General features: G+C 69.6%; 4 protein-coding genes across 4 annotated transcripts; 1 reads left to right on the forward strand and 3 right to left on the reverse strand.

The window, feature by feature from the left end:
• The first annotated feature begins 1,372 nt into the window (after nucleotides 1-1,372).
• On the forward strand, nucleotides 1,373-8,376 carry ATXN7L3 (ataxin 7 like 3). The gene is made up of 13 exons (XM_068996197.1): nucleotides 1,373-1,497; nucleotides 3,032-3,138; nucleotides 3,223-3,355; nucleotides 3,771-3,942; nucleotides 4,338-4,435; nucleotides 4,604-4,626; nucleotides 4,706-4,751; nucleotides 5,017-5,048; nucleotides 5,171-5,239; nucleotides 5,508-5,551; nucleotides 5,660-5,731; nucleotides 5,993-6,126; nucleotides 6,400-8,376. Exons 2-13 carry the CDS (start codon nucleotides 3,088-3,090, stop codon nucleotides 6,546-6,548), a joined length of 1,023 nt encoding a protein of 340 aa, XP_068852298.1. The 5' UTR covers nucleotides 1,373-1,497; nucleotides 3,032-3,087; the 3' UTR covers nucleotides 6,549-8,376.
• Nucleotides 8,377-8,469: 93 nt separating this feature from the next.
• Nucleotides 8,470-10,565, reverse strand: TMUB2 (transmembrane and ubiquitin like domain containing 2). Its single transcript, XM_068996198.1, has 3 exons — nucleotides 10,485-10,565; nucleotides 9,405-10,203; nucleotides 8,470-9,089 (listed from the first exon to the last, which is right to left on the reverse strand). Exons 2-3 carry the CDS (start codon nucleotides 9,884-9,886, stop codon nucleotides 8,720-8,722), a joined length of 852 nt encoding a protein of 283 aa, XP_068852299.1. The 5' UTR covers nucleotides 9,887-10,203; nucleotides 10,485-10,565; the 3' UTR covers nucleotides 8,470-8,719.
• A 324-nt stretch (nucleotides 10,566-10,889) lies between these two features.
• On the reverse strand, nucleotides 10,890-13,434 carry ASB16 (ankyrin repeat and SOCS box containing 16). Its single transcript, XM_068996196.1, has 5 exons — nucleotides 12,888-13,434; nucleotides 12,290-12,557; nucleotides 11,497-11,989; nucleotides 11,306-11,419; nucleotides 10,890-11,214 (listed from the first exon to the last, which is right to left on the reverse strand). The coding sequence occupies exons 1-5, from the start codon at nucleotides 13,195-13,197 to the stop codon at nucleotides 11,029-11,031; spliced, it is 1,371 nt and encodes a 456-aa protein (XP_068852297.1). The 5' UTR covers nucleotides 13,198-13,434; the 3' UTR covers nucleotides 10,890-11,028.
• A 90-nt stretch (nucleotides 13,435-13,524) lies between these two features.
• HROB (homologous recombination factor with OB-fold) lies at nucleotides 13,525-17,260 on the reverse strand. Its single transcript, XM_068996195.1, has 10 exons — nucleotides 17,180-17,260; nucleotides 16,891-16,941; nucleotides 15,980-16,756; nucleotides 15,547-15,630; nucleotides 15,274-15,414; nucleotides 14,930-15,038; nucleotides 14,767-14,852; nucleotides 14,275-14,379; nucleotides 13,948-14,140; nucleotides 13,525-13,813 (listed from the first exon to the last, which is right to left on the reverse strand). The coding sequence occupies exons 1-10, from the start codon at nucleotides 17,180-17,182 to the stop codon at nucleotides 13,740-13,742; spliced, it is 1,623 nt and encodes a 540-aa protein (XP_068852296.1). The 5' UTR covers nucleotides 17,183-17,260; the 3' UTR covers nucleotides 13,525-13,739.
• Nucleotides 17,261-17,481: the final 221 nt, after the last annotated feature.

A 17,481-nucleotide genomic window follows, 5' to 3' on the forward strand; every position in this document is an offset into this window, starting at 1 on the left:
GCATCCGTGGATCTGGAACGGCACCGGGATCTCTGAGTGGGGGTCTGTAGGGATGAGAGGATTCACGGGGACAGGGACATCCTTGGGATGGGGCTCCAAAGGAATGGGGGGGTCCCATGGGGATGGGGGAAATCCTTGGGGGTGATGGATCCGTGGGATGGGGGATCCTTGGAGATGGCGGGGGGGGCCCGGGGCTGCGGGGACGGGTGGTCCGTGGAAGGGGGGGGAGCCCCGGGATGGGGCGGTCGGTGTCGCGGGGGAGCCCCGGGACCGGGCGGTCGGTGTCGCGGGGGAGCCCCGGGACCGGGCGGTCGGTGTCGCGGGGGGGCCCCGGGATGGGGCGGTCGGTGTCGCGGGGGAGCCCCGGGATGGGGCGGTCGGTGTCGCGGGGGAGCCCGGGGCCCCGGGATGGGGCGGTCGGTGTCGCGGGGGAGCCCCGGGACCGGGCGGTCGGTGTCGCGGGGGGGCCCGGAGCCCCGGGACCGGGCGGTCGGTGTCGCGGGGGGGCCCGGAGCCCCGGGACCGGGCGGTCGGTGTCGCGGGGGAGCCCCGGGATGGGGCGGTCGGTGTCGCGGGGGGGGCCCGGAGCCCCGGGACCGGGCGGTCGGTGTCGCGGGGGGGGCCCCGGGACCGGGCGGTCGGTGTCGCGGGGGGGCCCCGGCACCGGGCGGTCGGTGTCGCGGGGGGGGGGCCCGGAGCCCCGGGACCGGGCGGTCGGTGTCGCGGGGGGGGGCCCGGAGCCCCGGGACCGGGCGGTCGGTGTCGCGGGGGGGGCCCGGAGCCCCGGGACCGGGCGGTCGGTGTCGCGGGGGGGGCCCGGAGCCCCGGGATGGGGCGGTCGGTGTCGCGGGGGGGGCCCGGAGCCCCGGGACGGGGCGGTCGGTGTCGCGGGGGGGCCCGGAGCCCCGGGACCGGGCGGTCGGTGTCGCGGGGGGGGCCCGGAGCCCCGGGACCGGGCGGTCGGTGTCGCGGGGGGGGCCCGGAGCCCCGGGACCGGGCGGTCGGTGTCGCGGGGGGGCTCGGCGCTGCCGGGTCCCGCCGAGGGGCGCTGAGGGCCCCGCCGGCCCCGCCCCCCGCGGCCCCGCCCCCTGCGGCCCCTCCGCCTCGCGCCCCGCCCCGCCCCTCCCCCGCGCCCCCTGACGAGGCCGCGGCCCCGCGCGGCGGCGGCGGCTCCGGCCCCTCCCATTGGCCACGGCCCCTCGCGGGGCCTCCCCATTGGCCGGGGCCGCGGGGGCGGGGCCGGGCCGTGCGCGCGCCGGGCGCGCCGCCCCGCCCCTCCCTCACCCCCCTCACCCCCCCTCGGCCGCCGCCGCCGCCGCCGGGCGGAGGCACCGCCAGGCCCGGCCCGGCCGCTCCGTCCGCCCGGCACGGCCCCGGCACGGGCCCGGACCGGCCCCCACCGGCCCCGACCATGGCGAGCCGCCGCCGGGCCCCGCGCCGGAGCGGCGGGGGGCGCTGACCCGGCCCCGCCCCGGCCCCGGCGGACCCTCCGCGCCGGTGAGTGACCGCCCGACCCGCCCCTCCCGGCCTGGGGCTCCCGCCCTCCGGGGCCCTGCCCGGCCGTGGGGCCCCGCCGCACCGGAGGGGGGCCCGCTGACCCCGCCCCGGAGCTCCCCGGGACCCCCCCCCCCCCCGGCGCTCGGGGGCCCCGCGATCCGCCCGGGATCATCCCCGGGACCCTCTCCGGGCCCGCCCCGCCTGTGCCCTCCCACCCCCGTCCGGAGAGGCCCCGGGACCCGCAGGTCCTGAGCCTCCCCTTCCCTTCCCTCGCTTTCTACTTGAGAGCCCCTGGGGCCCTCTCAGGGCCCCCCCAGACCTGTCGGGGACTCCTGAGATCCCCTTCTACCCCCTGTCCTACGCCCCCGATTCCTGAGGGTCCCCACAAACCCCCCTGGGCCCCCAGCCCTATGTAAGACCCCCTCCCAGGCCCTGAGATCTCCCTTCCTCCCCCCTTTTCCTGTTCTTCCATCCACTCCCGAGAGCCTCAGGGCCCTCCCTTGTCTCCCCCAGACCTGCTGGAGACCCTCCTGAGCCCCCCTTTCCCCCTTTCCTGTCTGTGCCCCCCTCCCTCCTCTCCTGAGAGCTCCCAGGCCCATCCCTGGGCCCCCAGGCCCTGAGAACCCCCGTTTCCTACCTCACCGCCCTGATCCTGAGAGCCCTTGGGACCCTCTCTGGGCCCCCCCAGCCCTATGGGAGCCCCCCGGAGCCCCCTCCCTTTTCTGCCTCAGCCTTGGGGGTCCTGGGGGCTGAGCCAATTCCAGCCCCTGGTTCCTCTTTCCTTTGTGGAAGGAAGAAATCCTTGGATCAGTGGGATTGGGGTATACGGGGGGGACATGGAGACCCCTCTTGTGTCCCCCCCCATCCCAGGGTCAGAGTCCCCCCCTGCTCCATGACAATCAGGGATTCCACTGGTCAGCACCGCTGGGTGCTGGGGGGGGCTGACCATGAGTTTGGGGTCTTTGGACTCCCACTGTGGGGGGGAGGCCAGGCCCCCCTTTGGGGGGGCACACGGTGCTCCCCTCCCTGCCCTGTCCCCTGTCCATCTGCTGCAAGGGAGGGTGATGCAGCAAAACCCTGCTCCTGGCAGGGGGGCAGTTTGGGGGCACCCCGAGTCCCCTGTGCCCACCTAGGATCCAGAGACACTGGGGGGGTGAGGTGGGGCTCCTGGGGGAGCCTGACACCTTTGTGAAGGCCGGGCATATCCCAGGCTGGCCTGAGGGGTGGGGGGACAGCAGGATGGACGCAGTGGGGCACAGGGGACATCTGTCCTGTGGTAGCCAGTGTCCCCCACTAACCTGAGGGGGGATCCATGCCAGGCGGGGGGGAAACATGCCCAGCTGGGAGACCCCCAAGCCCCCCCCAGCTTCTCTCCTGGAGGGTTTAACCCTGGGACTCTTTCTCTTGGGGACCCCTAGAGCACATCTTGGGGACATGCCGGGGTGTGCAGTGGGATTTTGGCTGGAAAGGGGGTTGGGGAGGGGTCTGCTGGTGGGGGTTGAGGTGCCAGTGAGACCCCCCCCCGTGCCCGCAGCCCCCCGTGTCCCGTGCTATGAGCGTTCGGTGTGACTTCTCCGTGAGCAGCTGCAAATGAAAATGGAGGATATGTCTTTGTCTGGCCTGGATAACAGCAAACTGGAGGTGAGCTGCCCCCCTGGGGGTCTGTCTGTCCCCTGGGGTGTCCACGTGTCCCCCCCAGTCCCTAACAGCCCCCCGGGCCCCCAGGCCATCGCACACGAGATCTACACGGAGCTGGTGGAGGATGCCTGCCTGGGGCTCTGCTTCGAGGTGCACCGGGCTGTCAAGTGTGGGTACTTCTTCCTGGATGACACGGACCCCGACAGCATGAAGGACTTTGGTGAGCCCCCCAAGGCCCCCAGAGTCGGGGTGACGCTGGTGACAGGGGCACAGCCAGGCCCCAGCTCCCAGAGAGGCTGTGGGGGATTGGTGGTCCCCACACACAGGGATTTGGGTTTGAGGGGTGCTGAGGGGCATTAAATATCCAGATGTCCCCCCAACAGTGACCAGACTGTCCCAGAGGGGTAAATGGGGGGGGTGGGGAGTGTCACTGAACCCCAAAACACGGTGCTAAGCCCTGGGGGGCACAGCTGGGGTGTGGGTGGGAGGTAACAGAGACCCCCTGGCAGCACTGCCACTGGTTTCAGTTCCCCTGAGTCATGTTGAGGCTATGGGGAGGCTCTGGCAGCCCCCAGGACCCCCCCCCAGAGCAGAGCGGGGGTCTCAGGGCAGGGGCTGAGCGTGTCCCCCCGCAGAGATCGTGGACCAGCCGGGCGTGGACATCTTCGGGCAGGTGTACAACCAGTGGAAGAACAAGGAGTGCGTGTGCCCCAACTGCAGCCGCAGCATCGCCGCCTCCCGCTTCGCCCCTCACCTGGAGAAGTGCCTGGGCATGGGCCGCAACAGCAGCCGCATCGCCAACCGCAGGTGGGACCCGGGGCTGCGGGTGCTCCCCGGGGGAAACCGAGGCACGAGGTGGGCTGAGGCTGGGTCTCTTCCCTGTGGGAAGCTGTGGATTCAGGCACTGATGAGCCTGGGATGGGAATTCAGCATCCAGGTCTCTGCAGTCCTCGCTTTTCATCTTGGGGATGTCCAGCTTGGTTCCCCCCAGGAGCTCCTCTTGTTCCTCCCCACCAGTTCACCCCTCCCAGGAGAATAAGCCAGGAACCCTGGGTCCTCTGTGCCCCCTGCCTCGGTGGCTGCTGGGGACTCCTGTCTGGACCCCTGGGTGCAGGGGAGGATGGGAGGTGCAGGATGGACGGTCCTGGGATGCTGGGGAGGAGGTGGGGCAGATCCCAGCCATGACCTCCCTCCCTGCTAAGGATCGCGAGCAGCAACAACCTGAACAAGTCGGAGAGTGACCAGGAGGACAACGATGACATCAATGACAACGACTGGTCCTATGGCTCCGAGAAGAAAGGTGGGAAGGGGTCCCTGGTGTCCTGAGGGGTGGGGGACACATCCTGAACCCCGGTCCTGGCTGGCTGTGTGTGGGGAGAGCCGTGTGTGCTGGTCCTGGCCCTGGGCAGGCGGCAGCTCTGGGCTTGGGGCTGAATCAAACCTGTCTCTTCTGCGTCTCTCCCCACAGCAAAGAAGAGGAAATCGGATAAGGTGAGGGGTGAGGGGTGCAGGGAAGGGCGGGGGGCGCGAGGGGACACAGGACACCCCCAACACCCCCCTCTCGTTGCAGAACCCCAACTCGCCCCGCAGGTCCAAGTCCCTGAAACACAAAAATGGTGAGGGGCGGGGCTTGCACCCCTGGGTGGGGCTGGGAAATGGGGGGGCTCACACCGGGGGCGGGGCGCGGAGGTGGGCGTGGCTTTGGTGGGCGTGGCACATGGGGTGGGGTACTGGGGTGGGTGGGGCAGCTGCAGTGGGTGGGGCTTGTGGGGAGGCGGGGCTCTCCCTGGCCGGGGCCGCTGGCTGTGGGAGGGGGCACTGGGGGTCCCGGGCAGGGCCAGGCCGTGGGCAGGACCCCCTTTCACCCCTCCTCTCTCCCAGGCGAGATCGGCGGGAACCCCGATCCCTTCAAGGTGAGCCTGGGATGGGGGGAGATGGTTGCCAGTCCTTCCTCCGCCCCCCTGGGGGGTCCTACTGCCCCCTCAGGAGGGTCCCCCCAGCTCCCCCCGCCCTGACCCCGCTCTCTGCCCCCCAGTACAGCAACTCGGCTGGAATCAACTACGAGACGCTGGGCCCCGAGGAGCTGCGGACGCTGCTCACCACGGTGCGGGGACAGGGGGTCTCCAGCTGGATGGGGGGGCACTGCAGGGGATGGGACCCCTGAGGTCTCTCCGAGCTGGGCTCCATCCCACTGGGGCTGGTTTCCAGGCTGGGAACAGGGACAGGCAGCAGGTCCTGCTCTTGGGGCAGTGGCTGCTTTGTCTGAGACACAGCACTGGGAGACAGGGGGACCCCAGGGCTGTGAGGTTGCAGCACAGCCCAGGGGTCACTCACCTGTCCCCCCCAGACTCACCTGTCCCTTCCCTCCCCAGCAATGCGGGGTCATCTCCGAACACACCAAGAAGATGTGCACCAGGTGAGACCTGGCCCTGCTCACTCTGGGGGGGCTTCCCAGGGGTCCCCGGTATGCCCTCATCCCCGTGGGAGGGGGGAAACCCATCTCAGTCCCGTGTCTCGTCCCCAGGTCCCTGCGGTGTCCCCAGCACACGGATGAGCAGCGCAGGGCAGTCCGGGTTTACCTCCTCGGGCCCTCCGCGTAAGTGGGTGCAGAGTCGGGGTCCCCGAGGTCCTGGGGCCACAGTCCCGTGGAACAGGGGCTGGGGGGGCTGCACGGGGTGCTCAGGTGGGGCGGGGGACAGGGACAGCCCCAGGGAGGCTTGGAGGGGACGGGAGCCCAGGGCTGGGGTTGGGATGTGCAGCCCAGCGGGGTGGGGGGGCTGGGCCGAGCCCCTGGGCATCCCCCTGGCACCTGGGGGGGCCTCTGTCCCCACCTCCCCTCCGTAACACCCGTGCCCAGGTCCCTGCCCGAGGCCGAGGGTGGCGTGGAGAACGACAGCTTCGAGGTGGCCGAGAGCCAGGCCCTGATGAGCCGCCTGCAGTGGGATGGCTCCTCCGACATCTCCCCCTCCGACTCAGCCTCCTCCAAAGCCAGTGAGTGTTTGGGGGAGTGGGGGACAAATCCTGGGTCACGGATCCCTCAGTGGGGGCAAAACTGGCTGTTCTGGCATCTCCCCAGTACGAGAGGGGATGAACAGACCGTGGCTCCATCCAAAGCCCGGAGCACCTTGTCACCCACCTGGGAGGGGGAGGAACATTTTGGGGTAGGTTTTCTTGGGTGTTGATCAGAGATGGGCATCATCCACTCTGTTGTGGGGCCCATCTCCTCCCTGACACCCCCATTTCTTTCCTTTCTCCCCTCCCCAGGTACAAACAACTCCGAGTCCCGCAAGACCAAGAAGAAGAAGCCCCACTTAGGGCTGGTGAGCGGCGCCCCAGGGCTCGGCTCCAGCAAGAAGAAGAAGCCCAAGCCCCCCGCACCCCACACCCCCAGCATCTATGATGACATCAACTGAGCCCCATGGAGCTGGGGAGGGGCAGGACGGACAGAGGGACGGACAGGGGTCAGGACAGCCCCCAGGCACCCCTGGGCCGGACACAACGCGGGTACCGGAGCACGGAGGACTCGGCTGTCGCTGGATGGGGCTGGATTTGGGGAGCCCCCATTGGTGCCCCCCTTCCTTCCCCCCGTCCCGGTGCCTCTATTTATTCTGTGACAGTTTTTGTACGTGGGGCTCCCGTCAGGGCGTCTCGCTCGGACGTGGGGGTACAGCCCCCCTTCCCCTCCCAGCGCCCCCAAAGCCACCTGTGCCCCCCGACACCCGCTCCTCACTTACCCAGTGGGGTGGGGGGCACCTGAACACCCTGGGCAGATCGGGGTCTGGGTCAGGAGGCTGTGAATGCCCCCCGCCCCGGGGTTTTGGGGTGAGCCCCCCACCCTGGGGCTGCCCCCCTCCCTACCCCGGGCTGGCACTCGCTGGTCGGGCTGGCTCAGAAGGGGGGGTCACACTGGAGGGGGTGTTTCCCACTCGGAGGACAAGTGGGGACCCTCTCACCCCCCAAAATCTGTTCAGCTGTGCCTGTATTCAGCTGTTGGGGGTCCTGGGTGCCTGGCAGTGCCCACACAGCGGGGTCACGGGGGGCTGCATGCTGCATCCTTCATGTTTGGGGCTGTTTGGGGGTGGGTCTGGGGGCGGGGGGAGCTGCTGTGACCATCCCTGCGCCAAACTTTGGGGAAGGGGGACCCCAACCTGCCAGGGACCTCTGGCGGGAGCTGGGATTGGAGCAAAACTGGGGGGGAAGCACAGCCCGGCTTCAGCGCAGAGCCCCCCACACCTCTATCCCCAGGGCAGCTCTGTGTCCCCCCGGCATGTGCCTGGGGACCTGCTGCTCCAGTCGGGGAGTCAGTGGGAACCCCCCACAGCTCTGGCAGGTGTTTGCACCCCCACAGGCTCCACTTTTGTTTGGGGGGGCCGGGACCAGCACCCTGCTGTGCGGGCCAGGGGGGGGACGGGTCCTTCTGGCTGGATCCAGGTCAGCCCCTGCCCTGTGCTCCCCTCCCCTCCCGCCGCTGTTCTCCATCGCAGGGGCTGTGCTGGGGACAGGGTTGGCTCCATCCCCTCCGCTGTCCCCTTCCATGGCTGGCTGACCCCCCCCTTTGGCCATATGTCCCCGGGGGAGCTGTGTCTGTCCCTCCACCCTGGTGCCGTGGCTCGTCCTCTCGCTGGGACTCACAAATTATGGTGCTCTCGACTCCGGATTCACTATTGTTTTCAAACTGCTGCTAAAGGCTGGGCTGGGGGGGTCCCGCAGAGCCCTGGGCACCTCAAAACGCTGCGGGCCCCCCACTGCATGGAGACCCCCGTATGGTCCCTCCTGGTGTGGCTTTGGGGCTGGGGGGGTCTGGCCCCCGGAGCATGCCAAGCTGGCCTTCGCGTGCCCCGGGGCTTGAGGATGGGGCTGTGGGCACCCAAAACCATGGGGGACCACCCCAAACTGCCTGGGGGGCACGGCGAGCTGGGGGTGTGGGGGAGCAGCCTGAGCCCCTTCAACTGCAGGAGAGGCGCTGCCATTTGGGGTCCAAGGGGTGTTAACAGGGCTTGGGGGGCTCAGACCGTGCCCTGTGACACCCCCAGGTCGGTGTCCTCACCCTCCCCCTCCCACCCCCAGTGTTTGTGCGTGTCCCCCCCCGAGGGGGAGCTGAGCCCTTGTGAGGTCTGTGTGTCCCGTGAGTGGGTTGTGGCTGCCCCTGTAAATAAAACTGCATCTTGACTTGGTATCTCTGGCATTAATTACAGCTCGTTAATTAAGCAGGGCCTTTACCCCCCGACATCCATCTCCCCCCACTCCAGCAGCCACAAGTGGGGCTGGATTTGTTTTTATAACCCCCCCAAAAGTGTAGGTGGGTGAGAGAGTGAGCAGCCCCCAGGGCAGGAAGGCGACCACTGGGGTGCCTTGACACCCTTTATTTGCTTTAAAAAGTCCTTGGGAAGAAGCCACGGCCCTTTCCAGTGCTGTCCCACTCCCCCGGAGCTGGGATTGGGGCTGGGAGAGGGGGAATGGAGTTTCGGGGGGGCACAGCCCATTTTTGGGAGGTAAAGTCCGGCAGCAAGGCTGGGACGGACACGCTGAGCTCCCACAGCATGGGGACAGGGACAGCGTGGTGCCTCCCCAGCTCCTCCCCGCCTCATCCCGCCTGTCCATACACCCCGAAGGCCAGGAAGGTGACCAGGACGGTGACACCGATCAGGGACACGGTGGCCGGGGCTGTGAAGAGCTGCCGGTAGTTGATGCGGAAATACCACCCGAGTGCCAGCACCACCATGACCGTGGGGACCATGAGGCTCCCCCCGCCCAGGGGCAGCCCGGGGGCTGCGGGGCCAGCGGGGCCGGGCTCGGGCAGGGCAGGGGTGGCCACGGCGGCCCCCCGAGAGCGGTGGCAGTGGATGACACAGTTGTCGGTGATGCGGAGCGAGCGCAGCGTCCGCGCCTGGTCCTGCAGCAGCTGCCCGCGGTAGATGAGCTTCATCTGGCTCTCCTGGCCCGGGAAGTATTTGCTGCGGAGGAGGGAAGAGGTTGGAGGGGGCAGAGACGGCGCTCGTGGACCCACCTGGGTGGAAAGCCCCCCACTGTTAAATGGGGAGGGGGCAGCTCGGGGGGGACAGCAATGGCACTGCCACCACGCCGTCTCTTTTAAACTCGTTGTTTTAAAGCCCACACCCCTCGGTATTTTTGGCACAGCAATAGGAATAAAAGCCCTCCCCCGTTCTGTGGGAGGGGGCTGTTTGCAGGGGGGTGGGGGTACAGGAGCTGGGGAGGGGGTGCTGCCAACCCGGCAGCGCTCCCCATGTCCCCTGTCCCTCGGGACTCACCTCTTGAGAATCCCCACGGTGTCCTCGGGCCGGGCCACCGCCACCTCCTCGGTGTCGTTGAGGAACTTGAGGCGGATCTTGATGAGGCCGGGGCACACGTCCCCCGCCCCGGGGGCACGGGGCTCAGCGGCGCCTTGGGACAAGCCCTGCACGTCCAGCAGCTGCTCCAGGCCGGGATCGGGGGGGCTCCCGCTGTCCCCCTGTGCCGCCGCCCCTCCTTCCTCCTCTGTTTTCTCCTCCGCGTTCTCGGGGGCCCTGGGGGGCTCCGGGGCCTCGGCCGCGCCCGCGGGCCCCGCGTAGGGCGGGAGGGGCCCGAGGCGGATGACGGCCGCGTCCCCGGTGCCCAGGAGCTGGCCGCTGCCATCGGCCACGTACGTGGACAGCCAGGCCAGCACCAGCGCCAGCACCAGCACGGCCACCCCGGCCACCAGCGTCACCTCGTCCCCCACCCCCAGGATGAGGGGGGCGGCCGGGGGCTCCATCTCCGGGACCCCCCCGCTCAGCCGGGGACCTTTATCCCCGCCTCGATCTCCCGGTGCCCGGTGTGACCGGGCTGCGCGGCGGCAGCGGGGACCCCGGGGGCTGCCCCGGTGCCACCTCCGGGCTCAGAACAGACCCCGGGGCTGCTCCCGGTGCCCGCAGATCCGCAGAGACGGGAGCTCCTCGCTGCGGATTTTCCTCCTCGCTTCCGAGGGACCAAACCGGCAGCGCTGCGCTCACCTTACCGGGCCCGCGGAGGGTCCCGGAGGCTCCCGCAGCCCCTCGGTGCCCGGCGGGGCAGGGTCAGGCCATCCCCGACCTGGACGGAGCAGAGCGATGCGGTTAGCGGGAACCGGGGGAGTCCCTGCCCGTCCCCGGGGGTCCCGGTGTGTCCCTGCCGGTCCCCGTGTGTCCCGGGCGTCCCTATCAGCCCCGGGGGTCCCGGTGCGACCCTGCCAGCCCCGGCCATTCCGGGGGGTGCCGGTGTGTCCCTGTCAGCCCCCGCGGTCTCGGGGTGTCTCTGCCGGTCCCGGGGGTCCCGGGGTGTCCCCGCCATCCCCGGGGGTCCCGACGCGCCCCCCCCCCCCCCCCCCCACTCACCGCCTCCCGCCGCCGCCGCCCGCGCGCCGGAAGCGCCACGTCACAGGGCGCCGCCGCCAGGGGGCGGGAGGAGGCGGCGGGCGCGCGCGCGGCGCGTCACGGCCGCGCCCACTGGGCGTGACCAAGGAGGCGGAGCGAGGGGGGGCGCGCCCGCGGGGGCGGGACCACGGACCCGGCGGGGCGGGGCCGCGGGAGCCGCGTGGGAACCCCCGGGCTGACCCCCCCCCCCCCCGGGGGCCTGACCGGGCCCTGAGACCCCCCCGGCCACGGTGCCACCCCCTCCCCAGTCCCCACATCCTCCAGGGTCCATCTGTGCCCTCCCTGCCACCTGCGACCCCCTGGCTCTGCCTGCCCCAGGCCCCGGGCACCCACAGCAGCTGCCATTGCCCACGCGGGGCGCACAGGGACAAAGACGCCCCAAGAGCCACCTCTGCCACGTCCTTTAATGACACCAGGGCACGAGGGGGACACGGCAAGCGGAGGCCGGTGGGGGACGTGGAGGGGACACATGAAAGGTACACGAGCGGGGACACGTGGAGTGCCCTCAGGAGATGAGCCCCTCGATGGGCAGCTGGAGGTAGCAGCGCAGGGGAGGTGGCAGTGCCAGCCTGGGGACAGCGGTGTGACAGCGGGCACCCAGGTGATGCCGGATGGCCACACGTGCCAGGTGCTGCAGCCGCCGGGGCCGTCCCGCCATGCGCACGGCCGAGGCGTAGAACTCCTGGTGCTCCTGCACGTGGGGGACACGGGGGTCAGTTAGCTGGGCTTGGGACACGGGGACAGCCCAGGAGACCCCAGGACATTCCAGAACACCCCCTTACCTCCCACAGCTCGGGGGGCACGGCCTCCACCCAGCCGTCGGCGGGGGGCACGCGGTCGTAGGCGTTGAGCATCACCTCCAGCGCCGGCGGGTGCTGGCAGCACAGCCTGAGCATCTGCCAGCAGAGCTGTGTCACCGAGGCGTGACACCGCCACTGCCACCACCCCCTGCCCCCTCAGCCCCGTTCCCCACCTTGGGGTGCGCGGGGAGGGCACCGTGCTCGAGCAGGAGCGCGATGGTCTCCTCGGGCCGCTGCTCCCGGTACTCGTGCACGGCGCGGAGGGCGCAGTCCATGGGGGTGTCGCCGGCACCGTTGGGGACGGTGGCATCGGCGCCGTGGCGCAGCAGCAGCCGGGCCAGCGCGGAGTGCCCGTTGGCACAGGCGTTGTGCAGCGGCGAGTGGCCCTTGCGCCCCGCGGCCCGGGGGTCAGCGCCGGCCGCCAGCAGCCGCTCGGCCACGCGCAGGAACCGCTCGGCGTCCTCGGGGCGCTCGGCCGCGGCGGCCGCCGCATTCAGGGGGGTCTCGCCCTGGTGGGTGCGCCGGGAGGGGTCGGCGCCGTGGTGCAGGTACAGCTCCACATGGGCCACCAGCCCCTGGCGCGCCGCCACGTGCAGGGCTGTCACCTGCCGGTCCCGTGTGCCCAGGTTCACCTGCGCCCCGTGCGCCAGCAGCAGCTCTGCGCACCTGGAGCGGAGGGAACAGGGTGAGGGGACACTCTGGAGAGACACGGGACACGACCAGGACACGCCAGAGAGATCTGGCTCCCGTGAGACACCCCGAGGGGCATCCCCAGGACAATACCGGAGAGCCCCGGCTCCCACGGAACAGCCCCAGGGACACACCAGGGACCCCCGCAGGACACCCCACAGGCCCCTGGCTCCCAGGCTGCGTGGGGGGGGGGAAGGAGTGACGAATCCATGGGCGAGGCCTCTCATGCAGATGAGCCCCACCCTGGCCAGCCCCCCATGCAGGTGCCCCCCGTACCTGAGGCTGTGGGGCGCGGTGCAGAGGTGCAGCGGGGCCGAGCCGTCGGCGCTCAGCACGTTGGGGTTGGCACCAAAGGCCAGGAGCAGGCGGGCGCAGTTGGGGTGGGGGGCGGCCACGCTGTCGTGCAGGGGGGCCCGGCCCCCCACCACGGCGTCCACGGCCGCCCCCCGCAGCAGCAGGTGCCGGGCACAGTCCTCGTAGCCGCGGGCGGCGGCGATGCGCAGGGCAGAGGTGTGCTGCCGGCGGGGGCTCAGCACCCACAGCCCTGCGGGGGTCAGCGGGCACGGGGGGCTGCCGGATAGCCCAACCCTGCCGGACCCCCCCTCACCCATCCCCACCCACCCACAGCCCTGCCGGAGGTGGGGGGAGCAGTGGGGCACCCGTGGGGGCTGCCCTGCACACCCACCCTGCACCAGACCCCCCCTCACCCACAGACTGGAGCAGCCAGCCTTGCTCCCCCAGCCCACCTGGAGCTGCACCCCCGCCCGACACCCCTTTTCCTTTTCCTGGCTCCCCACTCATTCTGCAGGAGAACCTAGGGAAGGGAGAAGGGAGAAGGAAGGAAGGACCCCCAGTCGCACCCCCGGCCCCATACCCTGCTCCGGTGACCACACCAGCTCCTCGCTGACCATCTCCAACACCAAATTCGCGGCGGCCTCGTCCCTGAAGATGCTCTGGACGCGCGGCAGGTCCCCGGCGTAGAGGGCGTTGTGCACGGCGGGGTCCCGGCAGAACTGGCGCCGCCGGGGGGGGCTCGGGGGGGCCCGGGGGGTCCCGGGCAGGAAGCGGCGCGAGGCCGATTCCCAGGCCAGGGCTCTCCGGCGATCCTCCCGCTCCAGCAGCTCCCGCTGCAGCCGCAGCGAGCGCAGCGCCGAGGAGCTGAAGGCGAAGGTTTCGTGGGCCATGGGCACCCCGGGAGGGCAGAGGGATCTGGGGGGCAGCGGCCGGCGCCTGGGGGGTTATAAATAGGGCTGTGCCCCACACACGGATGTGGAATCAAATCCCAGAGCCAGGGGCCCTATAAATAACTCCTGGGCGGTAAACAGAGTCACGGGGTGCCGGGGAGTTTAACCTGTTGGTGGGTGTGAGGTGGGGACGTCCCACGGGGCGGGATCTGGGGATCCCCCAACCCTGTGGGGCTGTGAGACCCTGGGGGGAATGGCCCTCCTGCCCAGGGAGAGCAGAGACCCTCCGGGAAGGGACAGAGGGGTGACACACAAGGACAAAGGTGATGCAGAAACAAAACAGCCCTTTAATGCAGGTTTGGGAGCGAGAGGGGCCGGAGTGCCCAGAGCAGTGGGGACAGCGCTGAGGCCGTGACCCCCCCGGGTGTCCCCAGCTCTCAGCTCCACAACAAACACCACCGACACGCAGGGAGAGGAGCAGGTGGGTGGCAGGTGTGTCACCTGCTCCTCGGCACCGTCACCCTCACCAGCCACCGCCGGGCTCAGCCGCAGTCAGCCTGCGCCGAGGCCGAGAAGAAATCCTCGGGCAGCTCTCCCAGGAGCCCGTCCAGGTCATCTGCACGGCACAGCGGGGTGGGACCCGTGAGTTTTGGGTGTGTATGGGATCATGGAATTGTTCAGGTTGGGAACCAGGCCGTTTTCCACAGGACACGGAGCTTTTCCTCCCCTCCCAGAGCGGGTCTGACTCACCCATGTCACATCCATCCGCTCCCACCGGCTCTTCCCAGCTGGGACCAGAGCTTGGTGGATGCAGGGAGAAGCCCCCAGGATGCTGCTCTGCGCTGTGTCCACTTGTCCTCGAGTGTCCCCAGTCCTCAGGAACAGGGACACCCTGGGGGGGCTGCGCAGGGGGGTCCGGGATCAGCTCAGCCTGGGCAGGGACCTGCACAACCCAGTGGGGATGAATTATTGGGGGATTTACCCATCCCTCCCCCTTCCTCCCGAGGGTCCCCATAGCCCAGACCCCTTTGGGGGTCCCAGCACCTCCCCAGAGCCACCAGCAGGGTCCCCCCTCACCTGCCGGGGGGAGCAGCCCTCGGGCTCCGGCGGGAAGATCCGGAGGAGGTTGTTGGGGGTCACGTTGAGGTAGTGGTTGCGGTGGGAGGGGGAGAAGACCCCCACCTGCAGAGAGGGCAGACAGAGGGGGCAGAGCCAGCTCCCAGATAACACCCCAAAGTTACAGTACCCTATTTATGGAAATTTTAGGATAAAGGGTGACATTTTAGGAACGCTTGAGAAAAACCCACGGTGCGAAACTGTGGGAGACCTTTTTCTCCTATTTATATTTGCAGTCCCTGGGTGCTATAGGATGGGAACGGTGATGTACCCCATGAACACCCTAGTGCCTCTTCTCCCCTTATCCTAATACATTCACAACTCCAGGGTGTGACGGGGTTGGGAACGGGACGGGTGATGTGCTGTGTCACCGCCCCCGTAGCTCCCCACACCGCATTTCCCTGGGATGGGATCCCACTGCCTGTGGGATAAGCAGCCCCCAGCTCTCCTCACCTGCCTCAGCAGCAGCACAGAGCCGGTGCGGAGCTCGCTCTGCCTCTGCTCCAGCAGCAGCCGGTGCACCGTGCCCTGCATCTCCCCTGGGAACGAGGACGGGACCGTGAGCCCCGGAGCGAGGGGCAGGACCCCAGCTGGGCACAGGTACGGCCCCACTCACCTGTGGGGTCCCGGAACACGGCACCAGCGCCGGCGCTGCTCCTGGTCAGGGTCTTGATCATCACGGCCATGCTGGGGACCTTGTTTTTTGGGAGCTGCTTCAGGGCTGCCTGCACAGCACAACAGGGATTTTGGGGTAACCTTGGGCAGGGCCGGGAGTTGGGACTCCATGATCCTTGTGGGTCCCTTCCCGTGTGGGATATTCCAGGATCCTACAACCCTCGTCACCCGTGGGGACGTGGATGCCTGTGCTCAGCCCAGCTCGGCCCCCTCCCCACAGATTCCCAGCCCTAAAAGCAGCTCTGAGGGGTGAGGGAAGAGCAGGAAGCCCTAGGCTGCCCTCACCTTGCGGAGCACCATGACCACGCTGTAGGTGTGGAGGAAGCAGCCAGGGTCCCTCTCATCCAGCCCCAGCTCCATCTTCATGGCCAGCCAGGGCCCCTTCCCAAAATCTTCCTCTGTGGGCAGCGGGGAGCTGGGCAGGGCCTGGAGTTGGGGACATCCACGGTCATGGAGCCCCAGGGCTCCCTCCCCACCCAGCACCCTGCTCTGGGAGCCCAGCAGTGCTGGTGGGATTCCCACCGGGATCTGCCGGAGCAGAGGTGGGAGGGGGGTTACCTGAGCCCGCGGCTTTGCCACGGCCCCGTGGGCCGGAGTTTGGGGAGCAGAAACCAGGATCTCCTCCAGCAGCTTCCCGGAGTGCTTGTGGGAGAGGGGGAGACATCCAGGGATCTGCATCGCTTCACCTGCTGCTCCCATCCCATCCCATCCCATCCCATCCCATCCCATCCCATCCCATCCCATCCCATCCCATCCCATCCCATCCCTCATCCCATTCCCATTCCCATCCTATCCCCCCCCATTCCATTCCTGACCCCATCCTATTCCCATCCTTATCCCCGTTCCCATTCCCATCCTATCCCCCCCCCATTCCATTCGTGACCCCATCCTATTCCCATCCCATCCTTATCGCCGTTCCCATGCTGTCCCCATCCCCATCCAATCCCACCCTCATCTCTACCCCGTTCCCACCCCTGTTCCCGTTCCCCACCTGCTGGGGCAGGATCCCGGCGGGCCCCGGGAAGCGCCGGCTCTCCCTGCGTGGGGGGGCTCGGGGGGGCCCCCCGGGGGCTTTGCTGGCCGCTGTCACCAGCTGCACCAGGTGGTTGGTGACCACGGGGGGATTCGGGGGGCCGGGGGGACCTGAGGGGGGCCCGGGGGGCAGCCAGGGCTGGGGGCAGCTCTGTGCTGGGGGGGTCCAGGGCACCGAGGAGCTCCCTCCAAGGGATGCTCGGACAGGTCTCAAGGATGGAGCCCCCGGAGCAGGGATGCACCCTCCGGAGCTGCCTGGCTTTCCCACGGAAGGGGGGGGTCTGGGGGTGCAGGCACCAGCCGCGCTGGGCCGCAGCACCAGTTTGGGACTGGGGAGGGGGCCCTGCCTGTCCTGCACCCCCCCGGAGCCAGGGACCAGCTCCTCTCCCACCCTGAGCTTTTTGGGGATCCCACATTCCTGAGCGTTCTCCTTCCCTGGGCATTTCCATGGGGGCTTCTCGCGGTGCCTGGGGGGCAGCGGGGCAGCGCCGGCCCCCACCGGCACCTCGGGACCCTCCAGCTCCCTGCAGGCGGCCAGGAAAAGGTCATTGTCCAGCTCATCCTGGGGCGCTGCTCCCCCGGATGGGGGTCCCTGGAACCTCACGGGATGTTCGCCCTGCCCGGCGAGGGGCCGGAGGGTGGGGGCTTTACTGGGATGAACTGGGACGACGCTGGGTGAGGAATGCCCGGGGATCACAAACTGGTTCTCTGCATCTTCCACAGCGGAGAGGAAATCCTGCGGGAAAACAAACACGGGGAATGCAAACAGCTCCGTGCGTTCCCCAGAGCTCGCCCACGCGGTGACCGGCTCGGTCGGCCCGGGCGGACCGCAGCGCCGGGGGGTGCCCAGGCCCTTGGGGGGTCCCTCACCTCGTCCTCCAGCTCCCCGTCGGTCCCAAAAAGCTTCTGGAAGTGGCAGGACTGTGGGAAAAGGGGGAAGAATGGGAGTGGGAAGGACACAACAAGCTGGCGGGACTCTCGGTGAGGGGCCCCCGGGAGGATCCCGCACCTCGCCGAGGGGACCCCGCCTCTGCCCCCTCTCAGCCCGCGGGGGCCCTCGGAGATCCCTTTGTGAGGGCCCTCCGTGGCCCCGCCGTGGAGAGCCCAGATCTCTCCCAGGGGGCCCCCAAAAGCGCCTCCGTCCCCCCGGCCCCGTTACCATGGCAGCGGCGCGACCCCTCCCCGGCCCGGCCCGGCCCCGGAGGCGGAAGCGGCGGGGCCGGGACTCGAACTCCGGGCCCCGGGGAAGGGGCGGAACTTCCCCCGCGGCGCCGCGCGCCGCCTGGCGGCGGGCAGGAAACGCGGCCGCGCCCCTTAAAGGGCCACGCACTCCCTTTCCCCGCGCGTGTCACATGTGCACACGCGTGTGCCCCCGCGTCACCCGGCCGGGCCCCGAGGCGCTGCCGGTGACTCAGCGCGGCCCCGGCCCGGCGTGATTCACTCCCGCACGCCCCCGCGGCA

This window comes from Aphelocoma coerulescens, chromosome 27 (assembly GCF_041296385.1).
Source record: "Aphelocoma coerulescens isolate FSJ_1873_10779 chromosome 27, UR_Acoe_1.0, whole genome shotgun sequence".
In the NCBI taxonomy this organism is placed as follows: domain Eukaryota; kingdom Metazoa; phylum Chordata; class Aves; order Passeriformes; family Corvidae; genus Aphelocoma; species Aphelocoma coerulescens.